This window comes from Panthera pardus, unplaced genomic scaffold (assembly GCF_024362965.1).
Source record: "Panthera pardus isolate Hobbes unplaced genomic scaffold, ASM2436296v1 HiC_scaffold_2, whole genome shotgun sequence".
In the NCBI taxonomy this organism is placed as follows: Eukaryota; Metazoa; Chordata; class Mammalia; order Carnivora; family Felidae; genus Panthera; species Panthera pardus.
The window spans coordinates 105,687,884-105,704,649 of NW_026526765.1; the positions used below are offsets into that span (position 1 = coordinate 105,687,884).

Below are 16,766 nucleotides of genomic sequence, written 5' to 3' on the forward strand. Positions count from 1 at the left end.
AGAAGATACGTTGTAAGCCATAAAGAAAGTCTTAGAAAATTTAAAAGGAATCAAATCATACAAACTATTTACTAACCAAAATGGAATTAAGTTAGGAGTCACTAACAAAGATCCTTGGAAATGCCCAAATATTTAAACACACATTGAAAATAACCCATGGATGGGGCGCCTGGGTGGGTCAGTCGGTTAAGCATCCGACTTCAGCCCGGGTCATGATCTCGCGGTATGCGAGTTCGAGCCCCGCGTCAGGCTCTGGGCTGATGGCTCAGAGCCTGGAGCCTGCTTCCGATTCTGTGTCTCCCTCTCTCTCTGCCCCTCCCCCGTTCAAGCTCTGTCTCTGTCTCAAAAATAAATAAACGTTAAAAAAATTAAAAAAAAAAAAAAAAAAGAAAATAACCCATGGATCAAAGACAACGCCAAATGGGAAATTAAGTGTTCTGAATTGAACAAAAACAAAGACACACTATGTCAAAATTTGTTGAATGTACCTAAGCAGTACTTAGAGGGAAATTCACAGCATTAAAATACCTATATCAGAAAAGAAGGTCTCAAGTCAGTGACTCCAGCTCACACTTTAAACTAGAAAAAGAGCTTACACTTTAAACTAGACTATGACATTGAGGTGCCTGGGTGGCTCAGTCGGTTAAGCGGCCGACTTCAGCTCAGGTCATGATCTCGCGGTCCGTTAGTTCGAGCCCCGCGTCGGGCTCTGTGCTGACAGCTCAGAGCCTGGAGCCTGTTTCAGATTCTGTGTCTCCCTCTCTCTGACCCTCCCCCGTTCATGCTCTGTCTCAAAAATAAATAAACGTTAAAAAAAAAAAATTTAAACTAGACTATGACAAATTACAATTCACACACAATAAAACCTAAAACCACCTAAAAACCACTAGTTATTGAGGCACCTGGGTGGCTCGGTCAGTTAAGCATCCAATTTCAGCTCAGGTCATGATCTCAGTCCATGAGTTTGAGCCCCGTGTTGGGCTCTGTGCTAACAGCTCAGAGCCTGGAGCCTGCTTTAGATTCTGTCTCTCTCTCTCTCTCTCTCTCTCTCTCTCTCTGCCCCTCCCCTGCTCATGCTCTCTCTTAAAAAAAAAAAAAAAAAAAACTTAAAAAAACTTAAACTTAGGAAAGAGCAATAAATAAATAAATAAATCTGAAATAAGCAGAATACATAAATTCTGAAATAAGCAGAAGAAATAACAAAGAGCAGAAATCAGTGAAATAAAAAGCAGAAAAACAACAGACGAAATCTGATGAAAGCAAAATCTGACTTATTTTAAATCAATAAACGGATTAAAAAAAAAACATACTAACAATATTAGGAATGAGATTCCATGAACTTTATGCCAATAGATTTGACAAGTTAGAACAGACTTGGAATAGACTGGACAACAAATTCCTTTGAAGATGCACAAACACCAAAGCTTACTCAAGAAGAAGAAGAAAAAACATAAATAATCCTAAATCTACTTTTCAAATTGATTTGTAATGTGAGAAGGAAATTCCAGACTCAGGTTAGCTTTATTGTGAAATTCTACCTAACATTTATGGAAGAAGTAATGACAATTTGATACAAAGTCCTTCAGAGAACTGAAGATGAGGGAACATTTTCTACATCATCCTGTTGGGCTAGCACAACACTTATAAACCAAAACCAGAAAGATACGACACACCCCTAGAAGAGCCCATTACCACCTTTCAGTTATAAAAAATAAATCATAAATAGGTAAATAAATGTCTCAGAAATAAGTGAAATTACTACTCAACAGTGGTGAGATTTTAAGATTTTCATTTTATTAAAAATATAGCAACACAATAGCAGCATCATTTGATAAATCTTTACTAGTACCACTTAGAAGTAGCCCTACTCACATAAATATACACGACCTATGCAGCATCTTATGTTTACATGTTAAACTCTTCCCTTGATAACCCATAGCATCATGTAAAGAACACTATTGTAAGATTAAGAAGAAGAATATTTAACTATTAAACTGAACTACCTATACAACGACACAATACACCCAGATGTAATCTTCTGTGGAAATCAGGGAGTTCTGCAGATTGCCCCCCAACCATTTGTTGCCTACCACGCTGCCTCAAGTTGATGGAACTCCATCTCTTCAATTCTAATTCTTTCAGCATGATTTTCATAAATTTGAACTTGCACATAGAGTCAAGAAATTATCTAGCAAAAGAAAGTTAAGAATGGAGAGAACTACTATTCCATTCCAATCCCAGGGAAATAAATCTTAGCAGTAAAATATGTGAAATTTCCCACAAGTTGGCAATTTTCAAAATTAAAATGTTAGCTACATACAAAGTTAATTTAAAAATCAGGAAACAAACTAAAACCCTGTGTTTAAAAACAATATATCAAGAAATGTTATCTTAGATATAAACTAATTATTATGATAAATTACTTGCTAGGAAATACAAAAATACCTTAAAATAGAATGGAAAGAAATGTAATTATTACTTACTACCAACCTAACTGAATATGGACCAAAAAACCATCAATAGCTTTAGCTTTTGTTTTTAAAATAAGGTATCAATCTTCAGGCAAAATCACCAATAAGAGCGTATTTAAGAAAAATTCACCCACAGACCCAAAATTAGGTAAGGAAGTCAATTTTATTTTAAAAGACTTTATATTACACTATACTTGCTACCGCTTCCAGAAATCTAATTTAGCCCTTTTAAGAGCCCTAACTTTTGAAATTTGAAAATAAACCATTTTAAGTGAATTATTACACTAGCTAAATAAACGTGAGGATACTAAGTATGTAGGTAGTGAAAAGAAAAAATAGTTAAACATATAAGGAACATACTTTGTGGACACGGCTCTACTTCATAACCCAGTCCGTTAAAATCAGATACTATCTTTTAGTGAAAATGTAAGAAATAATGCACTGAAATGTTATTTAATGCATCCTTCCAAAAGGATTCATACTAATAGCTAAGTCAACCACTAAAAAGACTAATCATAAAAATATGATTTTATCAAATCATATTACTTCTAATAGATTTTTTTAAATGATTAAGGGCCTATTACTACATATTGTAATTCTTAAAATTAAATAGTATCTTCAGGGCTGATTTAAAGACTTTTTAAAGTTTTAAGATAAAGATAGCAACATATATATAGCAATGAATGAGGTCCTGCAAATAATATCACAAATGAAGTTACTTCTTGACAAGAAAGGATTCTAAACTTGAATTTTTCTTTTAAGCATGTCAAAATTTAAGCCTCTGACACTTCTGAAGATCAACATGGCACAGATTGAAACTATTGAATGTAAGAATTCTAAACAAAATCACAAGTTGACTAGTGTTTGCAATTATAAATTAGACTAGATGGAGAAATAATACAGAGGCAACTGCAGAAGTTAAGGATTTATACTTGTTTTCACACATAAAACTGGTCACCTTATTATAAAGGTCCACCTTAATATAAATAATTCATCATGCACTGCGAAAAGAAACAGGAGGATCAACAGAATTTGTCTAGAATGATAAATAGCAACCACAATTAAGGAACAGAATGTACTCTCTGTATAATCAAGCTAAAAAAAAACGTAATTAAAAAAGGGATCAAGTATAAAATTACTGTCTTCTTGGCCTTACCTCAAGTTTTCCTGACATCTACCTGGGATGAAAAAGAATAGTCTTAAAGAAAAAACAAAATACCTTGAAAGAAAGTAACAAATAAATGGAAACCTACCAGGCTCCTATAAGTGAACAAAGAAAAGAAAACCTATCCCTCTCTCCCTCTCCCTCTCTCTCTCTCAATCTCTCTCTCTCACACACACTCACTCCAATACCTCCAGACCCTAGAAAACTTTGCTTCCATAAACACATTTAAGAACATGTTTCATTCTCTCTGGATCTCCTATATTCCTATTCATGTCCTCCTTTTACAAATCAGTGTCTTTCAAAAGAAGTATTATTTTAACTGAATATCATCAGCAAGAAAAATAATTAGTAGCAGGAACCTAATTATATTAACTGCCAACAAAGGAAACATTGAGTCCAGAGTACAAGAAATAACTCAAAACACCACACAAACATGTTTTCTCCACGTTGAAACAATTTCTATGCCAACTAAAACAAGACAGACATGATAAACTAAGATGCTGTTTCGAAATGCATAAACACTCTCCTCTAAAATACTTAGCTTTATTAGAGAAATGGTACTAAAAATAACAAAGATTCAAACATTTGCTCTATTCTACTACATATTATAAATAAGACAGCTGTTGATGCAGGACACACACTCACAATCTTTCCATATGCACCCAAGCATTCTTGTATCAGAATAAGCTGTTTACCAGCCAACCGTATGTGGTTGAATGATTAAAATGACCATCTATACTTTACATAGTAAAGCATTTTCAAAAATTTTAATGTACACGGTGACAAAAAGGAAAAAAAAACACAGTAATTCTGAACACATGAAGAGTAATTAAGCAGCTTCATAATCAAACCAGGCTTCATTACTTGCAATAAGGGCAATTCTTTCCATTTTCTATCAAATACTTAAGTTTCAATAGTATGAACATTAAAAGAAAACTCAAGTTGAAACCAAGTAACTGATGTGCTACTCAGCTTTTTAAATCTATAAGTAACTCTTCCCATGAGGTAAGGCAACGGAGTAATTTGATTGTATTAGATTGCATTAAAATAATTATACTTGATTTTTTTTAATAACATGCTAATTGAAAGGTATAACTTTTGGGGGAATATAACAATAATGAAAAGATTTCTGAAATTATGAGTTATGGCTTTGGGGAAAATATTAGCAATGTTGTCATTTTACTACTTGCATACTTCCTGCAAAAAGTGAGCCTAAGAGTAACGGATGACCTATATTTTAAACTCAAGTAAACATATCCTTAAAACAAATAATCTCACGTGTTCTCTTTTACATATAATTTCTGCACATCACTTACGAGAAGATGATTAAGAGGTAATAATTAAGGCCATCCAACGGAGACAACGAAAGTGTTCGCTCTGATTTAAGTAAAGTAAGAACATGCTTCATATTCAATTATCACAGTATAAAACTGATGGTCCCAAAACTGCATTGTTGTTTTAAGCTCTGAAGTCATTCTTAAAAGCAGGACTTCCCTCATGTTAGGTGAGCTAGGTAAGAAGCTCTTCTCTGACACACTATTTTGGACACTTTCTCTATGGGAGTGAATGAAATATCCATCTAAGTTCCGTATGAATTGAGAATGACTAGCACATATAAAATTCTAGAAAACAGTATACCACATTGTAGAAGGCACTAAAGCTTCAGCTTGTGCTCCCATAGCCCGTTTTGAAAACCCAGTTTTCTTTTTATAATGGCACCTTTGCCACCTACAGCTGACAACACACACTGCAATATTATTCATAATAAGCTTGGAAATGTCAACAAAAGTTCAAAAGGAAATGCTTACTTTGTGAGGAGACCCAATGATTCTAAACGCTGAATACTAATCCATTATTATTAGTATTCAATACAGTTGCTCTTCCTTTTGAAAGAGAACAGTAGCATGCATTGTCAGTTGTTTGTTAATCCACTTATTTAAGCAATTTTAGTCTGTAAAACTATTTTAACAAAAAACTGTTGTCCTAAACAGTGAGCAAAAGAAAACACAATAGTGAGAATTTAACACAACCACCGTAAATCCTGTGAAGTAAATGTTAAAACTTCTTACATACTCTGCACTTACAAGGGTGTGTATATATTTGCACCGATTTCAAGCACATCATCAAATCTGTATATACTGAAATTAAAAAAAAAAAAAAAAAAAGTAAAACAATACAAAATTCAGTAACAACCATTTTTTAAAAGAGCCTCCAATGCTTATCTCCAGTCTCTGTGGACAGTACAAATTTGGATCTTTGACGTCCCATTTATTTGCAATGGTTCTTGGCAAACACTAACAAACCACATGACAAGTGTGTCAGCCACCATGGAAATGCACAAATTCTAGAAGATGAGGAGTTTGGGTAACACCTGTTATTTTCACGATGTCCATGCTTTATTTTCTTACTCAGTAACAAGATGGCCACAAAGTCACCTAACAACTAGAAAAGCTGTTAGTTCATATCTTCATACTCAACTGGATTTCTTCACTGTATAACATCTTGTTGGAAGAATTAATAGCTTTGGATTTTATTCCAGCGTGTGTTTAGAGGTGCATCTGTCAGTCCTACACTGCTTCTGTTTTGGTAGAGAGGTTTTCTTCATTTGGCTGACAATTCCCATTTTGCTGGACTTTATTTTCCTCAGTCCTTGGTGCATCCTTGTCATCTACTTCTTTGCCCACACTTGAATCTGGTTCTTTATTGTGTTCCTTCTCCTACAATGAATATTAAGTTGTACACTTAATATTGTCTGCTATTACATCTGGTTATGGCTAAAGTATATGTACTTCAGTGAGCTTAATAAAACAGTATTTTCTCCCATTATCTTTTCAGATAAATAAGATACACAAACATGTATCAATATGTCCTCTGGAAATTGTAAATTAGAATAAAATAGTTGAGGAGAAAGTTTAAGTGTTCAAAAAATGTTACTTAATTGAAAAAGTGGGACAGATCTGTTGAAAGAGTTAAATAGGTGCCAAAGATGCCAGGATAGATTTGTAATCTGCATACCAAAGAAGCAAAATTCAGAGACTGTAGAAAAGGAAATCACAATTCATCCTAGCAAAGACTGCTTAAGAACAGTCCAATTCTGCCCTTAGTTAAAGGAGAATTACGTGAGAACATGTGGAACAGTGCCTAACACACGGTGATGCTCAAGAGACGGTATCAATATTTTTGACAATGATACTAAATCTCTATGAATATAAGCGTAAATAAAACCAGAACATGAAAGCTCCAGAGCTCATAATTCATTTCCAAATACAAATACACTTACTGGTATAACAAAAGAATTAATGTAATTCACAAGTAGCTAAATATTTATCCAAAAAACCAACTTGGTAGAATTTGCTTTTCCATTGATTATTCTAATTCAACAAACCTAATTTCAGTATACATTATAAAACTAATGATGAAAAAAGTTTTGTCAAATTTGCTGAAACAAATGTATTTCACAGGAAACAGATATATTCTGAGGAAAATGGCCCCAATCAGAAACCTTATATAAAAAATCAAATCTACGTTACCTATAGACAGTCTTTTTGTATGCCAGTCTAGGACTCTCTAAAATAAGGAATGCATTTGTCTGAGTTTCAGTTAGCTCGTACCTCATCCCTTCAAAACTTCAGCTTAAAAAAGTTATCAATTGAACATTAAAGAATACCAAAAACATACAAGATACTATAGCTCTCAAGAAGTTTTTGGCCTGAAACTAGTTCTGTATAAAAATAACAATATCAATTATTATTCAAAGCCTAAACACTGAATGACTGTTCCTTACTTTAAGTGAAGTATTATTCTTCTCCAACTTTTCCTTTCCATCTCGGTCATTAGAACTCTTTCTTGTAGAGGTTGAACGTTCTCTCTCTCTTCTTTCACTGATGTGGTCCCTTTCTTTTTCTCTCTTTTTATCCTTCTTATTTCTGCTATAAGAATATTGAGAATATATGCCAGTGAATGTCTAAGAAATTAAAGACCTACCATGCTGTTGACAAAACAGCCTTATCTAACACTAATACGTTGTAAATAAGCGTATCAGTAACCTGGTTTGACCAAGTAATACAAACGGATGTTATAACCCCACCTACTCCACCCCATACCCCAATTAGCTTTTTAAAGATACACAGAGGCCACCATGTGTTCACATAAAACACAATTTAGTTTTTTCAATTTCTTAGTTCAAGATTAATTTATCTGCCGTAATGAGATTAAAATAAAACAAAATATAGTGGTTTTTTTACCTACTTTTTCAAAGCAAAAAAATGAATCAACAGACAGGAATGAAAAGGATAAAGAATTAGAGGTAGCTCCCATGGAGGGGTGAATGACTACTAGCAAAACTTCAGACTTCAAACAACCTACTGTGCACTGCCCTCATCATTCACCATTAAAAGGACACCCACCGATTCAAGATGAAAGTTAAAAGAAGACTAAAGGAACAAGTTCCATGTATAAAAATAATATACCTTTAGAATTAGAGAGAAAAAAAAAACTCAGAGCAGAGGTATAATACCTTCTACTTTAAAATATCAACCTTAATAGGGAACTCTAAGCTTTTTTCTCCTAACTATGAATAGTTTAAAAATAAAGACAAACAGGGGGCGCCTGGGTGGCTCAGTTGGCTGAGTGCCTGACTCTTGATTTCGGCTCAGGTCATGACTTTACAGTTTATGAGTTCAAGCCCTGCATCGGGTTCTGTGCTGGCAGTGCAGAGCCTGCTTGGGATTCTCTCCCCCCGCCCCCTGTGCCCCCCTCTCTCCCTTGAAATAAATAAATAAACTTTAAAAAATAAATAAATAAAAATAAAGACAAAGACCAGGAAAACAAAGATACTTAGCAAATAGATCTAAATACATACGAAAATTTAGTTTAACAAGGGTGGCATCTCAAATCATTGAAGAAAAGATGATCTTTTGTCAGTAAAAGGTTTGGAGACAATTGGATTATTATCTGGTAAGTGCTAAAACTGGATCTACATCTCCTATCTCATTCCATAATATATAAATAAGTCCAAATGGATCAGAGACCTAAATTTTTAAAATAAAATGCAGCTGCTAGAAGAAAACATGGGTGAACTTCTTTACTAATTGGGTAAAGATTTTTTTTTTTTTTTAATGTTTTATTTATTTTTGAGAGAGAGAGAGAGAGACAGAGCACGAGTGGGGGAGGAGCAGAGACAGAGGGAGACACAGAATCCGAAACAGGCTCCAGGCTCTGAGCTGTCAGCTCAGAGCCCGACACGGGGCTCGAACTCACAAACTGTGAGATGATGACCTGAGCCGAAGCTGGACACTCAACCAACTGAGCCACCCAGGCGCCCCAAAAAGAAAGATTTTTAACCATAACTAAAACTTCAGGTACAATAAAATATATGTGTGCAACTCCACATAGTATATCTTTCTACATAATTCTTAAATGTCAAAGGAACAACCACATCAAACTGCATAAAATTCTTAGGAATAAATTGAACCAAGAAGGCAAAAAATGTGCTGAAAGAAATGAAGACAAATAAATAAATATCCATGTTTATGGACTGGAAGATTTAAATACTGTTAAGATGACAACAGTGTCCAAAGCCACCTACAGATTCAATGCAACCCCTATCAAAATCCCATTGCTGTTGTTACCAGAAATAGAAAAACCCATCCTAAAATTCATGTACTATCTTAAAGGACATCCAATCAACAAAACGATCTTAAAAAGAACAAAGGTCAAAGCTTTTCCTAACTTCAAAACCTACTACACAAAAGGTACAGTAACCAAAGCAGTGTAGTATTACATAAGGACTGAAAGTAAACCCATGGAATACAGCAGAAACTCCAGAAATAAACTTCCACATATACGGCTCAAATGATTTCTGACATAGATGCCAAACCCATTTAATGGGGAAAGGACAATCTTTTCAACAAATGGTACTGGGAAAACTGGATATGGATATCCTCCTGCATTAAGAACGAGGATGGACCATTATCTTATACTATATTAAAAACCTGAGTCAAAGTTTTTTTGATTCAAAAAGCTTGGATCAAACACCTAAATGTAGATGCTAAAACCATAAAACTCTTGGATGAAAACATAGGAGAAAATCTTCATGACACTGGATTTGGCAGTGATTGCTTGGACATGACACCAGAAGCAAAGACAACAAAAGGAAAAAATAGATAAATCTGTCTTCATCAAAATTACAAACTTTAGGCATGTGAAAAGACAACCCACAAAATAGGGGAAATATTTGCAAATCATTTATCTGGTATAGGAGAAATGAATTTAAAGAACTACAATTAGAGCCTGGAGCCTGCTTCGGATTCTGTGTCTCTCTCTCTCTCTCTCTGGCACTCTCCCACTCACATTGTGTCTCTCTCTCAAAAATAAATAAAACACTAAAAAAAAATAAATAATACAAATAACCCAAAATGAAATGGGCAAAAAGCTTGCAAAGACAGGTCTCCAAAGGTAGAGATGGTCAATTAAGCACACAAGAAGATGCTCAACATCACCATTCATTAGAAAAATGCAAATCAAAACCACAATGAGATGCTACTACACTCTTGTAGAATGACTATAATCAGAAGCAGACAATAACAAGTGTTGGTGAATACGTGGAGAAACTGGAGCCCTTGCACATCGCTGTTGGGAAGGTAAATGTGTGAAAACAGTCTGGCAGTTAGTTACTCAACAAGATAATGAGAGAGTACCACAGGATTCAGCAATTACCGCTCCCAGACAGGTATCCCAGAGAAATGCAACCATATATCCACACAAAAACTTGTACATGAATGTTCATAGCAGCTTTTTTTTTTTTCTTAACGTTTATTATTGAGAGACAGAGAATGAGCATGGGAGGGGCAAAGAGGAGGAGACATTGAATCTGAAGCAGGCTCCAGACTCTGAGCTGTCAGCACAGAGCCCGATGCAGGGCTTGAACTCACAAACTGCGAAATCATGACCTGAGCTGAAGTCAGACACTCAACCGACTGGGCCACCCAGGCGCCCCCATAGCAGCTACTCTTAACAGCTAAAACACAGAAACAATACGAAGAAGTTCATCAACTAAAGAATGGATAAATAAAACACAGCTTCATCCACACAATGGAATATTGCTCACATATGGAAAGAAGTATTGATACAAGGTAAAACATGAACCTTGAAAACATTACATTTAGTCAAAGAAGCCAGAAACAAAACACTACATGTACTGCATGAGTCCATATATGAAATGTCCAGACCTGGCAAATGCACAGACACAGTAAGTCAGACTAGTCATGGACACTACTGTGAACCTAACTAAAAACCAATGAATTGCACATTTAAACAAGTGAATTTTATGATATTTGGGTTATTTCTCAATTAAAAAAAAACACACACCCAAAGTTTAAGTGGGGCTACATACAGTCACACTCACACACAGTATATATATTGTATATGCTGTCTATTCTGAAGGAGAAATCCTAAGATAGATCTACTTAATTTTGCAAAAGAAACACAAGGATAAAAACAATGGATCACTTACAGAAGGTGGATAGGAAGCAAGGTAGAAGAAATGAGGAGGGAATGACTTTGTGAACCCATCTTTTTGTCTTATTTGAGTTCATAATAGTAAAGTTTTAATTTATATGAGCAAAGTATTAAAAATACATTTATATGACCCACAACAATAGTATCCTATGCTTTCCATTATTCTCACCTAAAAACAATAACCCACAAGCAAATAAACACAAGACACCTGCTGAGAAACATGCCCCTCTTCACACTCTGGCAAAGTTTGTCAATTTCTCTGTTCCATACCAAGAAAACCACAGAAAACCAACTGAAAAACTCTGACCAGTTATTAAGGTGATGGGATGAAAAATAAATATACAGAAATCAATAACCTTCATTTGCACAAAACACCCAATTAGAGGACATAATGAAAGAAAAGACCTCATTAACAACAAAAGACCTCATTAACACAGAAGGTGCATAAAATCTGTATGACACGAACACTGAAGCACTCCTAAAAAATACTAAGGACGATTTAGTGTCGCCTGGGTGGCTCAGTCAGGTAAGCGTCCGACATCAGATGAGGTCATGATCTCATGGTTCGGTTCCGGAGTTCAAGCCCCGCATCAGGTTCTGTGCTGTGAGCACCTAACCTGCTTTGGATCCTCTGTCCTCCTCTCTTTCTGCCCTTCCCCTGCTTGCTCTATCTTAAAAATAAAATTTAAAAAATTTAAAAAAAAAAAAGGATTTAAATAAGTAGAAATATATACCATGTTCCTGGACAGACTCACCATCGTAAGGCTTTATTTATTAATAAATCTATAAATTTCTTCTAAGTTAATAAAGTTAATCCAACTGTTGCCCACTAAAAAGGAGAATTAGAGCAATATCCCTGATGAACATCGATGCAAAAATTCTCAAAAAGATACTACCAAATCGAATCCAACAATACATTAAGAGAATTATTCACCACAATCAAGTGGGATTTATTCCTGGGCTGCAGTGGTGGTTTAATATCCACAAATCAATCAATGTGATACACCACATAAATAAAAGGATAAGGACCATACAATCATCTCAAAATATACAAAAAAAAGTATTTAACAAAATACAGCATTCTTTCCTGATAAAAACCCTCAAGAAAGTAGAGATAGAAGGAACATACCTCAACATCACAAAAGTCATACAGACCCACAGCTAATACCATCCTCAATGGGGAAAACTAAGTGCTTTTCCCCTAAGGTCAGGAACACACAGGGATGTCCACTCTCACCACTGTTGTTCAACATAGTACTTGAAGTCCTAGCCTCAGCAATCAGACAACAAAAAGAAATAAAATGCATCCACATCAGCAAGGAGGAAGTCAAACTTTCACTCTTGACAGACAACATGATACGCTATGTAGAAAACCAGAAAGACTCTGCCAAAACACAAATTCAGCAATGTCGCGGGATATAAAATCAACAAACAGAAATGCTGCATTTCTATACACCAATAATGAAGCAAGAGAAAGAGAAATCAAGGAGTAGATGACATTTACGACTGCACCAAAAACCTTAAGATACCTAGGAATAAACCTAACCAAAGAAGTCAAAGATCTGTACTCTAAAAACTACAGAACACTTATGAAAAAAGATGAAGACGACACAAAGGAGTGGAAAAATACTCCATGCTCATGGATTGGAAGAGCAAATACTGTTAAAATATCTGTATTACCCAAACCAATCTACACATTCAATGCAATCCCTATCAAAATAACGCCAGCATTTTTCACAGAGCTAGAACAAATAATTCTAAAATTTGTATGAAACCTGGTAAGACCCTAAACAGCCAAAGTAATGTTGAAAAAGAAAAGCAAGGGGTGCCTGGGTGGCTCAGGCAGTTAAGCTTCTGACTCTTAGTTTTGGTTCAGGTGGTGATCGAGCCCCATACTGGGCTCGGTGCTGACAGCATGGAGCCTACTTGAGATTCTCTCTTTCAATAAATAAATAAACAAACAAACTTTTTTAAAAAGAAAAAGAAAAAAAAGAGGCGTCTGGGTGGTTCAGTGGGTTAGGCATCTGACTTCTGCTCAGGTCATGATCTCACAGTGCATGAGTTCAAGCCCCACATCAGGTTCTGTGCTGACAGCAGAGCCTGCTTTGGAGCCGTCTCTCTCTGTCCCTTCCCGGCTAGTGCTCTCTCCCGCTCTCAAAAATAAATAAACATTAAAATTTTTTTTTAAAAAAAGAAAGAAAGAAAGAAAGAAAAGGAAAAACAAAGCAGGAGGCACCACAATTCCAGACCACAACTTGTATTACAAAGCTGTAATTATCAGGACAGTATGGTACTCGCATAAAAAGAGACATACAGATCAATGGAACAAAATAACCCACAAATGGACCCAAAACTATATGGTCAACTAATCTTCAACAAAGCAGGGAAAAATATCTGATGGAAAAAAAAGAAGCTCTTTAACAAATGGTGCTGGGAAAACTGGACAGCAACAAGCAGAAGAATGAACCTAGACCACTTTCTTACACCACACACAAAAATAAATTCAAAATGGACCCAAGACCTAAATGTAACACAGGAACAAAATCCTAGAAGAGAACACAGGAAGCAAACCTCTCTGACCTCGGCTGTAGGAAGGTGTTACTTAACATGTCTCCAGAGACAAAGGAAACAGAAGCAAAAATGAACAATTGGTTCAGTGGGTTAGGCATCTAACTTCTGATTTCCACTCAGGTTATGACCTCACGGTTCATGAGATCCAGCCCAGTCCTGTGTTGAGATCAAGCTACACATCGGGCTCAGTGCAGACTTTTGATGATTGACCTCATCAAATAAAAAGCTTCTGCATAGCGAAGAAAACCATCAACAAAACTAAGAGGCAACTGACAAAATGGGAGAAGATATTTGCAAATGACATATTAAATAAAGGGCTAGTATCCAGAATCTATAAAGAACTGATAACTTATCAAAGAAGATTCTCCAAAGAAGACATACAAATGCCTAACAGACACATGAAAAAAATGCTGAACATCACTTATCACCAGGGAAATTTAGATCAAAACCATAATGAGACACCACCTCACATCTGTCAGAATGGCTAAAATTAACAACTCAGGACACAACAGATATTGGCAAGGATGTGCAGAAAGGGAAACCCTCTTACACTGCTGGTGGGAATGCAAACTGGTGCAGCTACTCAGATAGTATGGAAGTTCTTCACAAAGTTAAAAATAAACTACCCTGTGACCAAGCAATTGGACTACTAGGTATTTACTTACCCAAAGGATACAAAAATGTTGATTCAAATGAGCACATGCACCCCAATGTTTACAGCAGCATTACCAACAACAGCCAAATTATGGAAAGAGTCCAAACGTCCATCGACTGATAAATGGATAAAGATGTGGCATATATATACAATCAGCGATCAAAAAGAATAAAATCTTGCCACTTGCAATGACGTGGACGGAGTGAACTAGAGTGTATTACACGAAGCGAAATAAGTCAGAGAAAGACAAGTACCATATGATTTCAGTCATATGTAGAATCTAAGAAACAAAAAGATGAACATGGGGGAAGGATGGAAAAATAATAATACAAAGGGAGGCAAACCAGGAGACTTTTTTTAATGATTAAATTTTTTTTAACTTTTTTTTTAAGTTTATTTGTTTATTTAGAGAGAGAGAGAGAGAGAGAGTGAGTGTGAGGGAGGGGCAAAGAGAAAGGGTAGAGTGAGAATCCCAAGCACATTCCACAGTCAGTATAGAGTATAATGTGGGACTCAAACTCATGAACCATGAGATCATGACCTGAGCTAAAGTTGGATGCTTGACCAATTGAGCCACCTAGGCACCCCCATAAGAGACTCTTTTTTTTTTTTTTTTTTTAACGTTTATTTATTTTTGAGACAGAGAGAGACGGAGCATGAACAGGGGAGGGGCCGAGAGAGAGGGAGACACAGAATCTGAAACGGGCTCCAGGCTCTGAGCTGTCAGCACAGAGCCCGACGCAGGGCTCAAACTCGCGGACCATGAGATCATGACCTGAGCCGAAGTTGGACGCCTAACCGACTGAGCCACCCAGGCGCCCCAAGAGAGACTCTTTTAAAGACAGAAAACAAACTGAGGGTTGATAAGCAAGGTGGGTGGGGGATGGGCTAAATGGATGATAGGCATAAGGAGGGCACTTGTGATGAGCACTGAGCATGGTATGTAAGTGATGAATCACTAAATTCTATTCCTGAAACCAATACACTATGTGTTAACTAAATTGAATTTAAGTAACTGGGAAGAAAAAAGTAACAAATATGAGAAAGAAAAGAAAAGAAAAGAAAAGAAAAGAAAAGAAAAGAGAAAAGGAAAGAAGGAAGGAAGGAAGGAAGGAAGGAAGGAAGGAAGGAAGAAAGAAAGAAAGAAAGAAAGAAAGAAAGAAAGAAAGAAAGAAAGAAAGAAATTTAATGCAACTATAATTCACATCATCACCAGAGTTTACTTTTAGAACCTCAACAACTGACTCTTATGTTCAAATGGAAAAACACACAAGAATGGTCAAGAAAGCTCAAAAAAACAGCAGAAGTGTGGAGGAGAATCGACCCTACTAAATGTTAAAAAAATATTACACAAACCGAATAATAAAAATCATGGGGCACTGGCATGAATCATCAAACCACTCCAGAGAAGGCCCAGAAACAGACCCAAACACAAATAGAAACACTCAGTACCTGAAAAGGCAACATATCAAATTAGTGTTGGAAAATTTAAGTTTTTGGAGCACCTGGTAGGCTCAGCCAGTTTAGCATCCAACTCTTGATTTCCATTCAGGTTATGACCTCACGGTTCATGAGATCCAGCCCAGTCCTGTGTTGAGATCAAGCTACACATCGGGCTCAGGGCTGACAGCATGGAGCCTGCTTGGGATTCTCTCTCCCCCCTCTGTCCTTCCCCCAGCTCACACACATGCACGCTTTCTCTCAAGATAAACAAACATTAAAAAAACAAAGAAAAAAAAAAGAAAAGCTGAGTTTTAAAGAAATGGTATTGATCAGTAGGAAACCTTACCTGAATGCAAAAACTAAAACCATAAAGTATGAAAAGGAACAATTGGGGGCGGGGATTCTCTAGAAAAGACCTTTCTAACTTTATAACTCAAAATCCAGAAGTCATAAAAGTAAACACTTGAGGGGCACTGTCTGGCTCAGTGAGTAAAACATGCAACTCTCAATCTCCGGGTTTTGAGTTTTGAGCCCCACGCTAGGTACAGAGTTTACTTTAAAAAAAGGTTGGGGCGGGGCAGTGGGGGGAGCGCCTGGGTGGCTCAGTTAAGCGTCCAACCTCAGCTCAGGTTATGATCTCGCAGCTTGTGAGTTCAAGCCCCACATCAGGCTCTCTGCTGTCAGCATGGAGCCTGCTTCAAACCTCTATCTCCCTCCCTCCCTCCCTCCTTCCCCCCCCCCCCTCAAAAATAAATAAACATTTTTTAAAAATAGAAAAAAAAGAAAAAACTTGAGAAATCATATAAAAATCAAAAACTTTAAGCACTTGGGTGGCTCAGTCAATTACACATCCGACTCTTGATTCTGGCTCAGATCAAGATCTCATAGTTACGGAGTTTGAGCCCCGAGTCAGGCTCTGTGCTGAGCGCGGAACCTGTTTGGA

The 16,766-nt window shown here is 36.3% G+C and overlaps 1 protein-coding gene across 4 annotated transcripts in view; it reads right to left on the bottom strand.

The window, feature by feature from the left end:
- Positions 1-1,772: 1,772 nt before the first annotated feature.
- The window catches only part of SREK1 (splicing regulatory glutamic acid and lysine rich protein 1), a 49,002-nt gene continuing 34,008 nt past the window's right edge, over positions 1,773-16,766 (bottom strand). For 3 of the 4 annotated variants that reach the window (XM_019414371.2, XM_019414368.2, XM_019414370.2), the window contains 2 exons: positions 7,421-7,565; positions 1,773-6,353 (listed from right to left, as the gene is read on the bottom strand). In XM_019414371.2, coding sequence (XP_019269916.1) covers positions 6,204-6,353; positions 7,421-7,565 — 295 coding nt within the window. In that variant the 3' untranslated portion in view covers positions 1,773-6,203. The remainder of the gene's footprint in view (positions 6,354-7,420; positions 7,566-16,766) is intronic. The other variant, XM_019414369.2, reaches the window with a different exon arrangement.